General features: G+C 42.6%; 6 protein-coding genes across 6 annotated transcripts; 3 read left to right on the forward strand and 3 right to left on the reverse strand.

Annotated features, from left to right (window-relative positions):
- Window positions 1-2,254: 2,254 nt before the first annotated feature.
- EAE98_002887 (uncharacterized protein) lies at window positions 2,255-7,283 on the forward strand (the record flags this gene model as incomplete). The annotated part of the gene is made up of 2 exons (XM_038950507.1): window positions 2,255-2,333; window positions 2,419-7,283. 2 exons carry the CDS (start codon window positions 2,255-2,257, stop codon window positions 7,281-7,283), a joined length of 4,944 nt encoding a protein of 1,647 aa, XP_038813036.1.
- Window positions 7,284-8,421: 1,138 nt separating this feature from the next.
- On the reverse strand, window positions 8,422-9,793 carry EAE98_002888 (uncharacterized protein; the record flags this gene model as incomplete). The annotated part of the gene is made up of 2 exons (XM_038950508.1): window positions 8,422-9,340; window positions 9,681-9,793. The coding sequence occupies 2 exons, from the start codon at window positions 9,791-9,793 to the stop codon at window positions 8,422-8,424; spliced, it is 1,032 nt and encodes a 343-aa protein (XP_038813037.1).
- A 319-nt stretch (window positions 9,794-10,112) lies between these two features.
- EAE98_002889 (uncharacterized protein) lies at window positions 10,113-11,634 on the forward strand (the record flags this gene model as incomplete). Its single annotated transcript, XM_038950509.1, has 8 exons — window positions 10,113-10,151; window positions 10,232-10,309; window positions 10,542-10,576; window positions 10,626-10,657; window positions 10,718-10,772; window positions 10,823-10,883; window positions 10,937-11,084; window positions 11,132-11,634. The coding sequence occupies 8 exons, from the start codon at window positions 10,113-10,115 to the stop codon at window positions 11,632-11,634; spliced, it is 951 nt and encodes a 316-aa protein (XP_038813038.1).
- A 1,247-nt stretch (window positions 11,635-12,881) lies between these two features.
- EAE98_002890 (uncharacterized protein) lies at window positions 12,882-15,546 on the reverse strand (the record flags this gene model as incomplete). The annotated part of the gene is made up of 3 exons (XM_038950510.1): window positions 12,882-13,990; window positions 14,059-15,019; window positions 15,070-15,546. The coding sequence occupies 3 exons, from the start codon at window positions 15,544-15,546 to the stop codon at window positions 12,882-12,884; spliced, it is 2,547 nt and encodes an 848-aa protein (XP_038813039.1).
- A 473-nt stretch (window positions 15,547-16,019) lies between these two features.
- EAE98_002891 (uncharacterized protein) lies at window positions 16,020-16,284 on the forward strand (the record flags this gene model as incomplete). Its single annotated transcript, XM_038950511.1, is given in 2 exon segments — window positions 16,020-16,127; window positions 16,147-16,284. The coding sequence occupies 2 exon segments, from the start codon at window positions 16,020-16,022 to the stop codon at window positions 16,282-16,284; spliced, it is 246 nt and encodes an 81-aa protein (XP_038813040.1).
- Window positions 16,285-18,467: 2,183 nt separating this feature from the next.
- On the reverse strand, window positions 18,468-18,749 carry EAE98_002892 (uncharacterized protein; the record flags this gene model as incomplete). The annotated part of the gene is made up of 2 exons (XM_038950512.1): window positions 18,468-18,557; window positions 18,606-18,749. 2 exons carry the CDS (start codon window positions 18,747-18,749, stop codon window positions 18,468-18,470), a joined length of 234 nt encoding a protein of 77 aa, XP_038813041.1.
- Between the last annotated feature and the right edge of the window lie 1,288 nt (window positions 18,750-20,037).

The following is a 20,037-nucleotide window of genomic DNA, read 5'->3' on the forward strand; positions in this document are numbered from 1 at the left end:
GTATAATATTTGATTGTGCTTTTGGGTGACTATGATTGTAATATTTGTTAGGGTTGATTCACTTTACTACTAACCCACAAAAGCGTGGAGTGTTCCGAATGCTTTCGGAACAGTGGATCTACTATATAAACCCTGTCAGGTGGTCGCTCCCTGACAATATTTACGATATTATAATAGATATTAATAAGAGCTCTAGTATGATATATATTATTATGATATTGATATCGTATCGTGAGGTCTCAAGAAATCCTAAACTTAAGTAATTATACGCTAGAGACTTAGTAGCTAAAGATTTCTTATATACTCGATTTCATAATATATATTCAAAATATAACTTTTTTTGATCTAATCAACTTTTTACTAAACCTTATATAAAAAACAATATGATTGCTTCCAATTCGATCAATATAATTCCAAATTAAAAAAACTCTATATTATAATATAAATCTTAATTGATAAAATCAATAAATAAAATGTAAATAATATTAATTAAAAATTCATTGAATTGAAAATGATTAAATAAAAATCTAATTTTCGAAAATTCAAAAATCTAAAAACTATACAAAAAATCATAATTTCATTCAATCACCTCTAATTTAATAAATTTTCAATCAATATTATTCATATTTTATTTATTGATTCTATCAATTAAGATTTATATTATAATACAAAGTTTTTTCAATTTGGAATTATATTAATAGAATTGAAGTTTTTGATTTTCGGAATTTTGATTAGATGATATTGAAAAAGTGCTTTTTCTTTTGAATACACATTATGAAATCGGGTATAAGCGGCAGCACACTCGAGACACTCCATTACGAGACTGCCTCGAGACTACCCACCACCACCACCACCACCACACCACCACCATCATCATCATCATCACCATCGTAAAGAGCCCCCAAAGAGGCCATTCTCCAATTTATTCGAGTCTCCTGTGCGACTACTCGTTCATACACGCACGTTGCAGGCAGCCGTATTTGATTTTTGGTTCTATAAGCCATCTTCTATTGTAACCTCCGGTGATTCCCAGTTTTCACACGCATGTTTGGGCAATGTGATACGAGGAGGTGCACCCGTACAGCAGATATCGTGCTGGAAAAAAACCCTTCCTCACGTCACTTCCAGCAGTGTTTGGACTTCTGGAAATGATGAGTTTGTTATACATTTCCAGATTTGCCACCTGAGTCTTACATTACTGATCCTCTCACTGTGCTGCTAATCTAACAAATCACATTATCGCACGAAGGTACCTGTTTAAGTGTGTCTACCAGATCTCTAGAAATTCCGTCTTACTTCAAGGTTTCTGGTCATATGGAGCGATGTCACCTCAGAATATCTCCGCCTCCAAAAATATCCTGAGAAAGAGAGCTAGAGAGGAAGAGAGAAGAATGCGCAGCCAGCATACTGCATCGCACCCATACTATACTCACACCCACACTCACACTCACACTCACAGTGCACCCACACCTCACTATTACTCCAGGTTGGTCGAAAACGGTTTCTATCGTTATCTGTGGGTGCCTCGGGTGCTTCGTTGTTTCCCCTTACGCAGTGTACCTTTTTCTGCAGGGGGCCACATCTATTATATTGAACCTCTGAAGTGTCCACTAAGATTACGGTATTTTATTTCAACCGAGTCTTAATCATCCCATCACAAACTGGAGACTGGCACAGCCGCTTTCGTGACCTTCCTTGATCTTATTTGATCCTTCAACCTACCGCTCCTTCCACTCATTTGTTTACGAATAATGGAGGCTCTATATTTGGCCCTCGCATGTTGCTTACGATGGATTTAAGTTGCCGAATGGAGCAAGTCACTCTATTTACGATGCAGGCCCATTAGTATCAGGCACAGCATCGACTCTTGCATCAGCAAATAATTTAATGAAGATCTCGCTGATCAGCCTCCCATTCCATCGCGAAGGGGAAAACCACCCTTGTAATTTTTGGGATGGGGATCTAACTTGTTACTTTCTCAACTACCAAGTGACTTCACCTACAAACCCAACTGTTTAATATATTTCCAAATTTCATCATGAGATTGTTCCGTGATGCAGGCTTGTGGGTGAGCAATATCCTACCTAGGTACTCAGCCCCAGGGTTTCATTTCTTTCAAGAAGAATATAGGAACCTCCTCCTCTTACAATTCTGTTCTTTTCCTCCTTCTCTCGTCGTTTTGTCTCTTTTAATTCTATGTTCTCATAAGACTTTATCAATGGGTTGATGCCCGGCGTATTGTCCCGTTTTCACCATGAAAGTTTTGCCAGTTCTTCTTCTAGGCACCCTGTCTCTTCTAGATCAAGTAACCGCTTCTTCTAAACTAGACCAAGGTAAGACTAGTCAATATTGATTTGTGGGATTGGTTCATCTTGTGGCGTTAAGTGTTACATCTGCTGATATGTTCTTTCCTCCTAGATGATGTAGTTCGAAGGTATACTAATGGAACCTCATCGTCGCATACAACTTCTTCTACCATATTATCAAAAGGGTCTCCGACCACCACACTCATTTCATCTAGCACATTGTCTATCTCTTGTACGGCAACAGTCACTTCAACAAGCGGCCAGCCCTTAATAGCTGCAAGAGAAGCTTGTCCTACCACTGTCACTATCGTCCATACACCCACATCACTTCCACATACTAATATAGCTGTCGTTGAGGCATCTACTTCTGAAAAGGCTACCGTTGCAACCTCAGCCAAGTCATCCATATTGAAAGAATCGGTACACACTACCATCTCCAACACATATCTCAAATCGAGTCCTACTAGTTCTCACTCAGCCTCTTTATCACTCCAGTCTTCGAAAGCTTCTGTTGAAGCGTCCGATAAATTCTCAAATACTGCTATTGCTTCTAGTACTACCACTTCAAAGTCAACTGAGCCAATAAGTTTAGTGACATCAAAAACTCTCAGTAATCCAACCCAGCCTTCAACTGTCTCAACCGCATCCACTGCTTCGCATTCAATTATAGTTGGTGAACCTTCATTATCAAAGACATCTGGGTTGTCTTCGAAAACACTTTCTTCGACGACTTTATCTGGTGGCACGACAACAACGCAAGCTTTCACACTGACAGTACCGTCAGCTGAATCGACCAAACTCCTTGCATCTTCAAAAACCATCAGCTCATCTGCCTCGTCAGCGCATACTGATATATCAAAGTCTGATCCTTCATTTATCTCTAGTACATCAAAGTCTATTGATTCTTTATCCTCAAATCTTATTTCTACCACCAAGAGCGAGTCTATCGCATCCAGGACTTCCAATTCTGCTCCATCTACGACTGTGTTCTCTACATCTTCTGGAACAATAGTCTCCCAGCCAACTGTTCCAGCTTCTACTGCTCTAAATTCAAAACCTAGCTCTGATGCTAATTTGGTATCTTCAAGTGGATTATCAGGGACATTGACGTCAAAAACATCCGAATCTTCTCTTCAGTCAACACATGAGTCCAAATCAGAAGATAGCTTGACCCGATCTTCAATAAATTCTACATCTAGCTCTCTTTCAAGAGCTTCTGAGACTTCTATTCAATCGACACGTGATTCGAAATCGGAGATTGGCTCGGAGCCTTCAAAGGAATCGTCAAATATCTTGACGTCCAAGACACCTGGGCCTTCCTCTGGTCAAACAACAACCGAAGCCAAATCGGAATTCAGTTTAACACCTTCTGCACAAGTACCTACTACGACTGCAGTCTTACCCTCCGAAACGTCAAGATCGTCTATTCAGACAATACGTGAGAGCAAATCAGAGTCAAGCCTATCCCTCTCGGTAAATTCATCGGTTCTCTCAACTTCTGCAAGTTCAAAGACGTCTTCTGCTCAAACAACGCAAGAAAGCAAATCAGAAATAAGCAAATCCGCTTCATCGGCTTCATCAGTTCTAGGCCTCTCAACCTCAAAAGCGTCTGGGGCACCGACTCAAACTCAAAATCAATCGACCAAAGAATTACAATCCAGTTCTTCTACTACTGTAACTCAACCAACTGTAGTATCGTCAAAGACTAAAACTCAGATTACTCCAACCACTCAAGAGTCATCTTCGGGGAAGCAGTCGAGTACTCACAGCCCAATTTCTGACGCTACCATATCTCACAGCTCGAGTGTACAGTCACTCTCTTCGTCTGGAATTAAGCAGTCACAGACTACATCTCATAGCTCGAGTGTGCAAGGACAATCTTCTTCTGTAATCAAGCAATCAGATACTACATCTCATAGCTCGGGTGTACAAGGACAAAGTAGTACGTCGGAAACAAAGATCACGAGCAAAACTGCCGAGACTTCTGCTACAGGAAAACCGGAAACTACTTCTCAAAGTACAAAGCTTGCAAGTACCACTGAGAAGTTAAGCACCTCTACACGAGTACTTGAAACTGCTACAACAAGTGTCAAATCATCAGTCAGTGAAACTCCAAAGCATAGCAGTTCAGTAGAGGGAGTATCTACATCGATTAAGGCCTCAGAAGTCCATTCAAGTAGCACTGCCTCCTCCAATCGATCAGAAAAGACTGAGACTACAAAAACAACTGAAAGGGCTTCTCATATATCCTCTTCATTACCCAGTAAGACTACAGGTGATACTTCTTCTACTACCAGTGAAACCCCCAAGACCTCGAAGTCGTCTCTCTCGTCTATCAAATCATTATCTGATAAGCAATTAACGACTTCTCATACAACAAAGTTTTCAACTTCAGAGATTATTTCTAAGACAGGGACGGCAAAAGAAGTAACAGAACCTACTACATTACCTACAAGTAAGGTTCAGATTTCGAGCCAAAGTACTAAATCAGAATCATTAAAGTCACATTCCTCAAAGACATCTGCGTCGTCACAAGGGGAATCAAGCACGAAAACCACTTCCACTCAAACTTCTTTCTCTAAACCATCATCAACAGAAATGAATACGAGTGTTATTTCAGGTTGTACGGCAACCCTCTCGGTTTTAGGTCAAGTCTTACCAGTATGCCCACATACTATCACCCTTGATTCATTCTTTTCCACTTCGAAGACACCGGGTTCTGTCTCGCCTACTAGTATTGTAGTCTCGACGAGTGTTTCTGCCACTTCAAAATCGGCTGAAACTACTAGTAAGACATCTGATAGTAATTCTGCCACTTTTAATCCAGCTACTTCCAATCCAGCTACTTCCAATCCAGCTACTTCCAATCCAGCTACTTCCAATCCAGCTACTTCCAATCCAGTCAGCAAATCGCCAGATGCCCCTACTTCAGTTTCTCAAACCAGTATACAAACAACCAACCCGGTTAGCATGTCTCAGGATACATCTCCATCGATTCCTGCCACCAGTAATCCAATAAAACCTGTATCTGTGCCAGGGAACAAGCCGGCTGATACTACAACCAATATACCACCATCAGGATCTACGGTTCCTGGATCCATTGCAGTTCCTACTACTTCTAATCCAGCTACGAGCAAATCACCTGATGCTCCTACTTCAAATCCGGCAACCACTAAATTGCCCGATGCTCCTACCTTGGCCTTAGCAAGTAGCACACCGATCGTACCGGCTACGACGAAGCCATCTGACTCTCCTGCTACTAATGCAGGAACTATGAAGTCACCTGATGCAGCCACTTCAAATCCAACAACTACAAAGTTACCCGACTCACCTGTTTCGCCTACGACTAGTCCTGTGACTTCAAACACTAGTAATGGCGGAGGAGATATTTCAAATATTGCCCCAACAACATCGCCAACTACTAAAGCTCAGGCTGAAACTGCCAAGGCGATCTCAACTCCACAAGTAACTTCAAATCCCGTATCTGTACCCGGAACAAAACCAACTGATATTGCGACCAATGTGGCACCAACAGGATCAACAGTCTCTCCATCAATTGCATCACCGCCTCTATCTAATCCAGTTGGAACAATGAGCAATGTACCGCTACCAGTGATAACAAGTAATGTATCACCGCCTGTTACAACAAATCCAGTATCTATTCCTGTAACTAAGCCAGCTGATAATACTACAAACACATCACCACTAGTATCTACAGTTCCTGGATCGACGGCAGTTCCACCTGTGTCTACAAACCCTGTATCTGTTCCTGGAACAAAGCCAGTAGATACAGCTCCAATAAGCAATCCAACTAACACTGCAACTGGAAGTCTTGCATCTCCATCTTCATCTACTGGATCTACTACTCCTGCTATTGGAATTCCAGTTGGACTACCTAGTGACAAAAGTACAGCTCTTCCAACCACTGGAACGAATGATATAATCGGTACCCAACCCGTAGCTAGTAATCCTGGAATCCAAACCGGCGGCACAGGAAAATCACCCTTAGCATCTGACACCGCTTCCATTATTTCCAGCATCCAAGTATCACCCACCGGCGTAAAGACCAATCCCGATGTGACCACTGCAATTTCCAGCCCGACTATGACTCCCACAACTATCAAGCCTTCACCTGGCCAAACCACTGTCGCTCCCGTTGTATTCAATTCCCTGACTCTCAGTCAAGGAAGTTCCAACTTCGTAGTCGGTTCACAAACGATAAAACCCGGTTCCGAAGCCACGGTAAGTGGTGAACGTATCTCCATTGCTCCATCCGGCTCTGCAGTCATCATCAATGGCGTAACCACAAGCACTACGTCCACGTCCACTCCGTCCAATGCTGCCAAGGTCGTTCTGTCAACCACCACTGAACCCATCCCTGGTGTCGTTGTCGTCGGAACATCTAGTGTAACAGCCGATTTCACTAAATCCGGCTTCGTCATCGGAAGCGCCACTTTGACTCCTGGAGGTGCGATTACGCAGGGAAGTACTATTATTACTCTTCCTCCTAGTAGTACTACCTCTCTTCCTTCAAACGTCGTGGTAATTGGATCTTCGACCTTTACTAAAAATTCCGCCTCTGGAGTTGTAATCGGTAGTCAAACCCTGAAACCTGGCTCCGTTATTACAGTCGATGGATCTACAGTTTCATTATCACCTACTGGAAATGCGGTGGTAGTCAATGCAAATAGTGGGTTTGTAACAAGTACTGCTTCTTTGCAAAGTGTAGTTCCGTTGAGCAGCTTTGTCATTGGGGGAAAAACGCTTACGGCTGGAGGAACAGTGACGGAGGGTGGAGACATATTGAGTTTGGCTGCGGGAGGAACAGGGATTGTGGTCGTAGGTACTATGACTGTGGGTGCTGGAGGTGCAACAGAGACGGCGAAAAAGAAGAGTGCGGGTGTGAGAATGAGTCTTGGTGGGTGGGGATTACTGTATTTACAGGTTTCTTTTGTACTTTTTGGGTTGTTGATGTGAACGGGCTTGTAAAGTGGTGGTTGTCTAAAATATTTCATCTTACGACAGTTGGAGGTTTGGGGAAAGGAGAAGAGGTGTTCATTTTTATATTTCTGTATTGGAGAGGAGGGTTTGTAGCTACAAAACAGGATAATGAGATCATACTATAGCGTTCAGCAAACGAGCGAAAAGTTTTGGGTTGTCTGGAGTGGAGGGTGTGTGTGGATTTTTTTCTTTCTTTTCTTTCTTTTGTTTTTTTGTATTATTACTATCATATACCTAGGTATCCAAAGTCTTTGTATCTACGATCGATATCTGTTTAAGGAAATGAGGAATTGGGAGGTGATGAATGGGATGCTATGGATTGGGTTGTAGGGGGGGACGCTGTGGATTAGATGGTAGGATAGTCATGTAGTGGTAAATATATTGAGTAATGATATAATGACACCACTATCATTATATAGGTATATACTCAAAGGTATAAACTGTACCGATTCCACACTTTCTAATCCTCGTACTCATAACGATCATCATATACGTAAAATTACACATCTAACTCTATCCGTATCAGTAAAGAGTAAAGAGCGATGAAATCGCCCTTACATACCTACTTAGTTACATAGTAAAAAAATCAGACAGCATGAAAAACAAGCACATAATTCTACGTAAGATTACTAATATAACATAGCATACCAACGCTCAACTCGATATTCCACACCCCTGAGACGAGGACTTCGCCGGCCAGGGAGGATATTAATAAAGAAATGCGTATATTATTGACTCTTAGGGAATTAACGAAAGCGATAGCGAATTATTATTCATACTTGAAACTTTTACATACATCATCTGTGTATATTTTCTTTTACAGTCATTTTGCTCCTGTGACTAACTATTGTATCATTTCGGGTTAATATGAGTAGAAGATTCATAAGTAATGTAATTACATTTGTCTCTGATCAGCTATGTATAGGCACTGTACTTCTTATCTAACGTTGTATCGATGGATTTTCACAAAGGATTGTAATCCCTTCTAACACTACATGTCGTTTATTCCTTCACACTCTAAATCTTACTCTGCAAATAGAATCCACGGGATGAGACGAGATGAAACCAACCCCAAGTCGAAAGAAAGTAAAGCTCGCAATGAGAGTAAATGAATTTATTCCTTCTTTAATCTCTTTCTTGCAAGCCCCTCGGTCATACATTGAGCCACATCTTCTAACGTCTTTCCTCTTTTTCTCTTTTCTGTTTTTTCCTCTCCGAGAACTGTTTCATCCGCGACAGTTCGGTAAACGTCGGCTATCTCTCCGAAGATACCCTTTCCGTCCTCTCCTTTTCCGTCGGTGGATTCTCCGCCTAAAAATCCTGTTTCCCCATGACATATTCCGATTTCCTCCATTTCTCTTGCCCATCTATAGGCTTTTGGGGGCATCCCTGTGATTCCTCCATTTACTGACTTCCATAACCCAGGTATTCTTTCGCTCATCTCTTTCTCCAATTCTCCCAGGACGCCCAATCTTTGAGCCGATGTGAATGCTTGAATACATAGGGCTGTAAAACCTTTCGTCGTACTAGCGAAACAACATTTAAGACCTGATGCCTTGCCAATTTCTTCGCCGAGATAATTGGTATTCAAAAGATCTGCTAAATGTGCACCAGATACAGGAGCTTTAGAAAGTTCATGAGGTCCGGAGATGGGAATCGAAGGACGGCTCCAAGCATGTTCTAAGTCTGGATCTATAGATGCCGTGGTATTAGGAGTAGTGGTATCGTTTTTAAGTTTAGGTGCACCGCCAATGATTCCGCCGTCGATGAATCTGATGGATGGTGATGTGTCACTAATATGAGAAGCGACTGAGCGAGCAGTAGCAGGAGCTATGGCGTTTAGGTCGAGATAATAGAGGGGAGAGGATTTTGGTGAAGACAGTGAGTTAAAGGCGGTAGTAATCCGAGTTGCCAGTGACAGTGCATCTCGGGGTGGAACAATCGAGAGAATGTAGTCCGATTGTGAAATCAGGGATGCATCTGTAGGTAGAAGTTCGATTTTGGATTTTTGAGCGCGATCATGGGTATCTTGGCTGGGTGGAAAGAAGGTGAGTTCAATGTAGAATAACGATACAGTAATGAAGATTTTCATGAGTATATATTTGCAATCATCAACTTTGATGTTTGAAGAGGTACATTAGCTTCTCATCTTACTACTTTGAAACGGATGATACAATGGCTCATCCATCACGAATTTCCTCCCAATTTCATTCCATACATGATAGTTCACAGTACTTGGGATGTTCATGTCTCAAGCTGAATTGTCTATTCTCTCGAAAGCAGAGCCAGTTCGACGATGAGTTCCCCATGGGCACTATAACCCCTTTAAATAGTTACTGGATAACATAAGTCATAGAAAATAACGCAACCAACCTTCGACCCTCAATATTCGTCACAACTCGATAATTATGGGCAATGAGCAACTTTGCAACACCCATACCCATTTCTCCGATGGAGATGATACCGACAGTAGCAAGCGGTGACATCTTGGAAAGCTTGATTTAAGAAGAAGAGGGACTGAATCTGCGAAGTTTGTTATCTAAATTGTATGAATTGCAAGTTTGCGATTTCGGAGAAGGAGAGAACGGCGGTTAGTTGCAGTGCTGCAATGCAATGCATGTGAATTATCACATGATCCAAGTGCACAGACCATTTGTCGAGTCCTCATCGCGACTCACAAAAGTTGACGTATTGGAGAATGCTTGATGTATTGTGCATTGTATGTGAGAGTTATTCACCTCAAACAAGCCAATATATCAAACAACCCGCCCCTTTTCAGTTTAAATTCGTTCCGACAATTTGACAATGGATCAAAGTCTTGATGAGATTAGTGGTGATCGCCAGGTAAGCCCTGTCAAAACCCGACGCCTCGAACATGTTGTCTCAGCCTTGCAACACGACATAGTACTGATATCTTCAAGCAGCAGAGAAATGGTGGAAATCGAGGTCGACAAGGCCGCAGAAACAATCGCAATGAATACCCTCGTGACGGTGTAAGAAAGGTAAGAATCTCTTCTTGAACTCGCCCACAATTCTCGAGTCTCGAGTCTCGAGTCCATTCGCTAACATTTCACCGCTCTAGGTGCATACACCTCCTCATTCATCAGATACTTTATTCCTCCCTGAATGTTCTCAGATCGCATCGCTGCTTCAATCAGTGCATGACGCCTCGACGGTTCATGATAGTACGTAAATAGAATATATAGCTAACCCACGCCTCCTCTCCTTTGGCAGCCATATCAAGGAGATGATTCTAGAAACATAGACTCGTAAGTCTCAAACTTTCAAATCAGATCAGGGATCAACTGACAGTATTAGCGAATGGGTTCATGACAAATACGATGATCGAAGTACGCATCAGTTCCATACTTTCCGTTCTTTCTCGACCATCTAGCTCACAAATATCTCAGACGCCCGTTCTTCGAATCGTCCGGAAAGACGCAACTACGAAGAAGACAGACCAGTGTATGCAATATACTCTTTTTCGATCAGCGTTGTATGCTAACACAGAATAGAAACAGCGGAAAGGTTAGGGTCGAGAATGTACACTACGATTTGACGGAAGAAGAGTTGGAGGTATGAGATATGATAAGGAACAGAAAGATTTTTGTTATTAAGCATGGTTTTAGGGTCTTTTTGAACGCATTGGTCGTGTTTCATTCTTGAAGCTCGATTACGACCGAGCTGGACGTTCGAATGGAGTCGCTCATGTAACTTATGAGGACCCAAGAGATGCGCAGAGAGCCATTGAGGAGTTTGATGGGGCAAATGCCAATGGTAAAAGCTATATTCATGTTTGATATAACCATTTTAACACTTTCTAGGTCAACCAATTCGTTTGAGGTCCGTTCCGGACGGTCCATCCAGAGGCCGTGGAGGTAGAAATCAATACGAACCATCGAGATCAGGTCGTTCCCTGGCCGACCGCATGACTCTTCCTCGTTCTCGTTCTTTATCTCCTCCAGTCAGGCATTCTGATGTCAGCAAGCCACCACCTGAGAATGTTGATCGATATGTTCCGGGCGACCGAGGAGGCCGACCAGACAGGAGGAGACGTTCGCGCAGTCCTTTGCCACGCCGAGGAAGAGATGGTCGCAGACCTGGTGCAAGGAGAGAAAGAGGAGATCGTAATGCCGGTCGTGGAGGAGAAAGGCCTGCAAGAGAGAGCAGACCAAAGAAAACACAAGAAGAACTCGATGCCGAAATGGATGATTACTTTGGAAATGGATCCAAACAGGAAGAGAATGTCAATGACACTTCGAATGAAGCTCCAGTTGCAGCTCCAGAGCATAATCAAACTGGGGATGATATTGAAATGGTTGAGTAGATTCTTGTTGTGTAACATAAGAGTAGGAGGGAATTCAATTCTAGCTATGAATCGCTCGTGGGATAGATTGGCCAGCAAGTATAATGGACTTTCTTTATAGAATGAAAGCAACAAATACATACATGTTTAGTACTACACATGATCGGATGTATCTCATTTTCTTCGCACATTTGAATCAGGTGAAAATGGTTTCTTGGTTGCTCATTTCTTTTTCCAACTATTCTCAGCAATCTAAGGAATTCCGCCTTCGTTTAGAATACTCGCCTCCCTATTGAGGCGAGTACTTTTATAATCATTCCTACAATAGCTAGGTAGGTAGGTACTCGAATCACATGTGCCTATGCTTCTCATTTATAATATGTTCATTGGGCATTTCTCCAATTCACCTATCGGGTATATCTCCATCCCACATGGTAGTTATAAAATTCACTACATGCTCACTCTATGTATCGGTCGGTAACTACCTACGAGGTCTACCTACCTACCTAGGTAGGTATATACTCGTATACCCTCTTCATTCACTTCCCTCGTATAAGTCCATGGATTCCCCAGATAGATACAATTTGTAGGCTTATATTTTCTTTGTTGTTAATAATCATCATCATTATCATTCCTGATGGGATGAATGATACCTAGATACCTAGGTACCTAGGTAGGAAGGATATGTATTGATTGTGTGAAATTCTGGAGATACTTGTACTTGTAGTGGATTGGATGGGAATACTTGGTGGTAGGTGGATGGTATGGTATGGTATGGTATGGGGGTTTTGGGGGGTGATATAAGTATGGGAAATAGGAAGGAGTGAGATGAGGAGGAAATGGGGAATGGAAATGGAAATGGAGAGGGAGAGTGAGTGAGTGTAAGAGTGAGAATAGAGGAATATTTAAATTCTAAAGCTTTCACCACATTTCGACGTAGGTTTTACTTTTTGGCTGTCTAGTATTTCTTGGTGCTCTGCAGAGATATTGTGTATGCGTGTTGCACTTTTGAGTGTATTGTAATGTACAGGATTCGAGTTTTGATTTTTATGCGCCTGACTAGGTATACATTTGTTGTGTATGATATACGGTACGTGGCGTCAAATACCGAGTATGCCCTCATATGATCTTTGTGGCTTCCTCAACTTCAACTTATCAACCCCCCCCCCCCCCCCCCCCCCCTCCCCCCCCTTGCTCACATTCTCGAGGGTCTTGGACTTGCAGGTAATGATTCTACCACATACGAACACCAATCCTCTCACCGCCCCTTAAACCTTCGGCCCCTCACTCCCCTGCCCATTCGGAAGTCTAAGTTTCTTCTCCGCAGGAGAATATTTAATCTTCCTCACCTCGACATCTTTTCTCTCCTTCTCCCCCACAAATTTCGGCCACCTAGTATGCCCGACTCTCGTTTTCCTCATCACATTGCGTTCCTCTACTTCAGGAAAGATCTTCTCGAAAGCTTCATCCATACCGTTTTCCCTCGAGAGGAGTCTAGCTTGCAGAATCATATTTTTCATTTCCTTTTCCGCCTCCTCAAAAAGAAAGCGCGCATAACTAAACCCTCCTCTCTGCTTCGCCGCTTCCATTCTCGGATTAATATTACATTTTTCCAGTAGTTCTTTTTGTTCTACTTTTGTTGGAACGCGGCCCGTCGTAACAATGAATCTTGATGTCATTTCGAATAGCGATTCGCTGTTTTCGGAATCGGAGCTGAATCTTCCAAAGAGAGAATTCATTCTCTTTTTGTACTCTTCGGTCTTCCTGGGTGACGTGCCTGGTTGATCACGGTAGATATATGAATACGGCATATCGATTTTCGTATTGATGATTTCGTATGATTTTGCATTTACGTGTTTTTGCTGAGAAGAGTGGAGGTAGATTCCCGACTCGGATACTGCGCCAAATTCGCCTTTGCGGAAGGTCAGGAAAGGTAAAGTCTCGTTGGAGGAAGTTGAGGAGTCGTGGATTTCATAGCTGGGTATTTTGTCGATTGTACTAGGAACCGCTCCAAATGTAGTTCTACTAGACCAACTCAGGTCAGTAGCGTCGCGGAGATTTAAATTGGTCTTTTCTGGTTCTTGTGTAAGAAGTCTTTTTCTTGCTACCTTGTCATCGACGAGGGAATCCGCGTCAGTGGTTTCAGTCGATCCTGGAATATCCATTGGAGATTCGGGTTCCTTCAGCTTGGAGGGATTGACGGTAAAGAACTGTATGTGATCACCCCGTCGAGCGAGATTGCCTAGCGTCGAATCTTGTGCTTTCTCCATTGATTGATTAGTATATTCAAAGGATGCCGAAACAATGTCTTCGTATGTCATTTGGGGATCCAAGGATAAGAGGCCTTGCTTAGCGCCCCAACCGCCACCGCCGCTCACTGAATAGATTTAGTCAGCTGTATGCTAGATGAAAAATATGACGGATGAATTAATGCAAGTTACTCACCAACTCGACAAAGAATGGCCCCAAGAGCTATTTGGGTACCAACAAATCTTAGATTCTTATCATCATTGCTCCAAGTCGACTCGAGATCTTCTGCGGATTCAAGTGTTGAAGCCTTGAGATTGGGGTTCAGAAGCTCCTTTCGGTATATCAACGCCCACACTCCAATGTTGGTACGCAAATTACTATATTCCATAAATCTTGTGACCTGGGTTTCCAATTCAGACGACGCCGGTCTGTTATCTGTATCCCCTGATCCGAAAGATAGTTGTCGAACAATATTCCCCAGCCCATTGGCAATGGGTCGGGGCAGAGTAAGAGGAACTGCCGGTACAAATATTGGTGGAGTCATGGTATTTTCATAATGAAAAGCTTTGATATGCTGATATTGTTTTTGTTCTCTTTGTATGCATTTGTACTCCCCCTCATCTCTTCGAGTCCATTTAGCTATTTCGAGAGTTGAATGCTTGCCGTTCACAAATAAAGTGTTTGCCAAAGGTAGACTTATCGTTGTAGTCAATGCCAATTCCCACGGCTTTTGCGATTTGTTCCCCGAAATTATGAGATGTGACAATTTGTCAGGATTCGTTGCATTATCTTTGAATGATTCGGGTTTCCACACATTATCAGGCCTCAACACTCGACTCCGTAGACCATGCAAGAACGAAAATCCCTCAAGTGGGCCAGCACGCTCCGCTATGGGAATGTCATCGAGTGGAGGAGCAAGGCCATCAACTACAGCGCCAACGACAACAACGTAGTTTGGCTTGCCATCCACGTGATGATACGTAAAACATTCCAAGACACGCTTGATAAAATCCTCATCTTCAAGCCAATTCGCAAACGCTGGGGTGACTAAGATAACGACTGCTTCCTCGAGTGGATTAGGAGAGGGGTCTGCAAGATATCGAGCTTTTGTCATGCGGGCACGTTTGTAGATGAGTTGAAGAACTTGTTCTTTAGTCTATATGATATGAGTGATGGTGGCATTACAAGAGTACCAATGTAGCTTACAGTGCGCTTGGGATCCGGAGAGATGATGCTAAATTGGCGAGGACTCAGCGAAGAAGGTTTTCGATCGAGAACCATATTAGGAGTGATTGAACTAGAGCTATCATCTTTGGCTCTCTTATTACGGATTTGTCTCATACGAGTTCGCCCCCCACCTGTGAGGGACGCCTTTTCTGAGCTCTTTTGTAGGTCCGATTTAATATCATCAATCAGGTCCCCGACAACCGTCTCTCCATAAACAGAGGGATAACATTCGGCAGATGCAAATATACTCCTTACGAGTGTCTGTCGCCTTGACCCAACTCGAGATATTTTGAATCCACCTTCGTTGTCTTCTTTCATGACGTCGCCAACTTTGGCAGTGAGAGAGAATGCGCGCTTGGCAATTCCTTGTCGGCGTGGGCAACGACCCACATTATGAATAACTTTACTCGAGATCATTACTCGTCGACACGAGAGATTGAGCATCTGATATCCCATGTCTGGAGAGTCATGAATTTTCTCTGTTGTCTGCTGATCGGGCAAACGAAATGCAAGGAAGTGCAAATCATCGAATCGTGCTTAGTCATTAATTTCACGTGATCATAAATATTTAGGATGTTTGTTACCTTGGTGCTTGAGGCTCACGACGATTTAGATTTAGAACGTCAAGTAAAACATGAGGGTGCAATGAACTGCACCTCAATCGATCGTGGTTTTCAAGAATCAACATGTTTCTGTTACTATCTTATTCAATAACCTCACCTAGGTTTTATATTTGCTTATTGTGATTCCAAGACCAAGAGAGGTGATGATTTGTTGAACCGAAATTGGATCTTCATGATAGTCCTGTGCTGATTTGAACAACGGCGAAATACCTCATTATACTGAATAAAAATTTAATGTAGATGAGGTAACTTCGATTTATCCTTGCACTTCTTCATTAACAGATGACGGATATCATCAAAAGCAAAATGATCGTAATTAACCCAAAGAGAGCCACGCTTCGGTTACCTGCCTCCTGCTTGCCTCGATTCCTCCAGATTTTCGTTCAGACCGCTACCTCTAATCCATTCGATGGCGTAAGTATGGCTTCAAAAGAGGCTGTTCATGCTCCGTACTGCAGCTTGTGCAGCTGTTCAAGAAACGACGCCGAAAGAGGCTCGACCGCAAGAATCGAGAGTGGCCAATGAGAGATCTGATGGGCGATTTTTGCTGGGGGATCTAAAACGTACTTGACCATAACCAGGATAGCTTGTGAGATGGAGGTGCAGAAAGGCTACACTAATTCCGATTCCAGATTGATGCATGCATGGCGAACAAGAGATGGAGAAATGGTAGGGTAGTTCGGGTAGGGGGTGAGAAGGATGGTGATCAATGATTGATGATAACTGGTCAGTACTTCAAAATTGGCTGTTGGTACAGCAATAATCAAATTTGAATCCCTCCTCGATTTCCCAATCGAGTACAAACAGGTGGGATAATTTGGTGACTATCCTGTACCAAGATTGAGGAGAGAGGGGTTGACAAGACGGAAGGGTATCTAGTTAGTAGTAGTAGTTAGGGAGGACACGGCAGAGTGAACCGACGGTCAGGAATAAACAATCAAATCATATCAATAACCGAGATCCAACGATCTCTATGGTGTGTACTTTTGTTTGGTTGTGGTAAATTAAGTATAATGTAATACGCAGGTCCTTGACGAGCTGGAGATTATCGTGAATTTAAGGTTGGTTTGAGGGAGAGGAGATATCCGTATGCAAGATGGTGAGAGATGCGAGAATTGGTGTCATTTGTCTCATTCAAACACGTCCAAAAGGAACAATTATAATATGACATTGATTGGAAAACTTGGGAATCCATGCTTGTCTTCTTCATACCATATCTGATGTGTTCTTTCGCCTTACGCGGCTGAAGGATTAAGCCTGTCGGTCCTCAAGATTTCATACACACTCTTTAGCGAAAAGATTTTTGCAGGTCCGAATTTCAAATGGGATTGAGTTCCTGGAAAGACCCTTAAAAGTTAAAACTCTAATTAGTGCATAGAATTCGGGTAAAGTCACTGGATCTAGGTAGATAGTTTGTACGGCATATTAGCTTTTAATCAAATGACTCGGGACTGTCAATTTGTCAAATAATGGTGTTCAATCAGAATAATGAGTAAGATGGCGTGGGTGAGACTTGGAGTACCTAGGTAGGTAAGTGATAGCATCAATGGATGAGTAAAGATACTGCGTACGACAAGCTAATTGCAGATGCTAGACTGGATGCGAGTGCTAATGTGAATCAAAATGTCTAATGCGTTCGATTTATCCGATTCCTTCTTTTCTTGCACAAGACTCACGAGTGATAATGAGACAACTGTGCAGGAGATGCCTAGGTGGATGTCCACTTTTCACAACACTGCAGTAGTCGAGAGATAAGCAGAACAACCGGGAGGAAGTTAAAATGCGATCCAATGATAGCCGAGCGAGAAGGACTCTTATGCACATGGAAATGCATATCTTGCGCACATCTTACGCACCCTCGCGCCCATCTTTTTCAAGCAACTGCATAGAATTATTCCTGTCTTCAACATAGAACGGTATCTGCACAATGCAAGTAAGGAAAACTTCCCTCCAAAGCAGTTTAAGCTGGGTGTTGAGAGGTTTGGCAGCGCCATCCTCGGTCACCCCGGAAAAAGTTAGAAAAGCTGGAGAGGTGAAGAGAGACAGAATTGGAATTGAATACTACTTACTGTATGTGGACTTGCAGTGATACGTTTGGGGAACACTTTACTTGAGGGCATGGAAGGTTACAGAGGTCAGAATTGCAATCACTCGATCAATGTACATACATAGCCATTACCTAGGTCCTAGGTCCTGGGTTAAGTTGTAGAAAAATTCCAGATCCCAAACACACAACTGCAGCAAATCTCAGCGTCATCATACCTGGTATGTATCGTATGGCAGTTCTTAAGATTTGGTAATAATAATGTATTGTCGGAGGTTTATTACGATATGAATAAGATGATGCTGGGAACGAAGAGACAAACATTCAGAATTTTTAGTAAGGGTTACCATACCGAGTGAGCGTACCTGCTTCCCTCCAGATTACCTAGGGAGCCAGGGTACAATGATTAAGTTTTATACAAAAGATATCCAGTGCTCGTGTTTACCCAGGAACCACCTGGATATCAGGAACGACCAGGAACATTTGCTAGGATTAGTCTATTTTTATCATTTTGAAGCTTCGCTAACTCTACCTACCTAGTACCCACGGCTCATTAGAAGGACATCTGAGCACTTTTCCAAGTCCAACCACCCCCGCAAAAGAAAGTAGGTACATCTTCATCTTATCTCTCTTGGAGTCCCATTCATCAGATGAAATCTTGATGGTCAGCTGCTACGGTTATGGTGACGGAGTAATAGCTAAAGTTACATTCAATTACCCCATCCGCCAACGATGAGTGCCTTCGCTACTGGCTGGTCTAGAGACTTGCATGCGACTGTGACTGGAAGCTTGGTTAAATACTAGGTAGGTACCTAGTAGATTATGAAATGTACTGTGAAAATGAATACCATAGAGGACCAGGTATCTTCTTGCATAATCTCCCTTTCTTCACTCACAACTTTGGTAATATTCTTGCAGACAGTTGTTGCCCTATGGAATTGGATTTCGATGTTACCTCGCACACTCATCGATGTCCATAGGATTTCACCCATAATGGTTTTGATTAGCTGTGTAAATGAGGACAAGATAGAGTGCTCACGGTACAACATGTAACCCATAATGAGGAAGTTAAAAAAGAAAGGACTTGAAAGTGATGATTTCTCCAGGACAACAGGGACAACAGGGCAACGAAGTCTCAGATATACTTCCGATGAAAGCCTCTCACTGCGTCTGGAGAAGGGTTACTACTGGTTGTTGCTGTGTACCGCATTCATGGAGCGTCGTACCGGTATACGTATTGTCTTGTACGTACAGTCTTGCACACTGGTGTGTGTTCTCGATTCGAGATACGAATCTATAAAATGGTTCCTGGGCAAAGCGGGCGGGAGAGATCCACGTTCTCTCCGCTTGTTTTTCTGATCTATCTGAATTCTGAATAGACTTGACCACCATTACGACCTAGGACGGGGGGTACGGTCGAGTAGTGTATTGTTGAGGGTGGTTACCTCTTACCAAGGAAGTGAATATATATTGTAGGGCGATGGACAGTATCGTGATGAATGATGATGTAAATGTTGGAAGGGAAATGAGGATTGTGAAGAGGGGAGATGATGTGTTTTCGCAGGTGTTGATATTATAAGAAGAAGGACATGGGATGTTGGATATTGAATAACGAAATGAGTGAATTGGACTGTATAGTATTGTATTGTATTGTATTGTATCATACTGTAGAATCCAAAAGACGATTGATGATATTCAATTACCCAAATTAAGATTACCTACCTACCTCTCTCTTTTTTTCTTCTTTCTTCTGTAGAGTTTACCTACAGATCTAGGTACCTAGTATCCATCTAGTATCTACCTAGTACCTTACCTAGCTGGAGGTACCTAGCACTTCTCTCACTCTCACTCTCACTCTCTCATTGATATTAGATACACACATACACACACACATACACACACACTTCTCTCCCTCTCTCTCATTTTCACTCTCCCTCTCTCAATTGAATATCAATCTATATTATCTACCTATTTCTTCCATGCAAATACATAACCAATTTTATACATCTCTTATTACCAAGGTCCTCTCATAATCTCTTTTATACCAAATTTTAATAAAACCTCCAACTTCTTCCTAATTTCTCGGCTCCACTTTTCCAACACTCTAAGCTCTAGCGCCCTTTCTCACTAGCAAGTAGCAACGCCAGCTTTGGGACGAATCTCAGAACTCACATACCACCTCTCCGTCCTTTTGTAGAAAGTCAATTTATTAGTCCTGCGACCTTTTTGGACACAACTCTCTCTCTCTCTCTCTCTCTCTTCGTCAACAACCCACCACCC

This window comes from Botrytis deweyae (assembly GCF_014898535.1).
Source record: "Botrytis deweyae strain B1 chromosome Unknown BDEW_005, whole genome shotgun sequence".
NCBI classification, from domain to species: Eukaryota; Fungi; Ascomycota; class Leotiomycetes; order Helotiales; family Sclerotiniaceae; genus Botrytis; species Botrytis deweyae.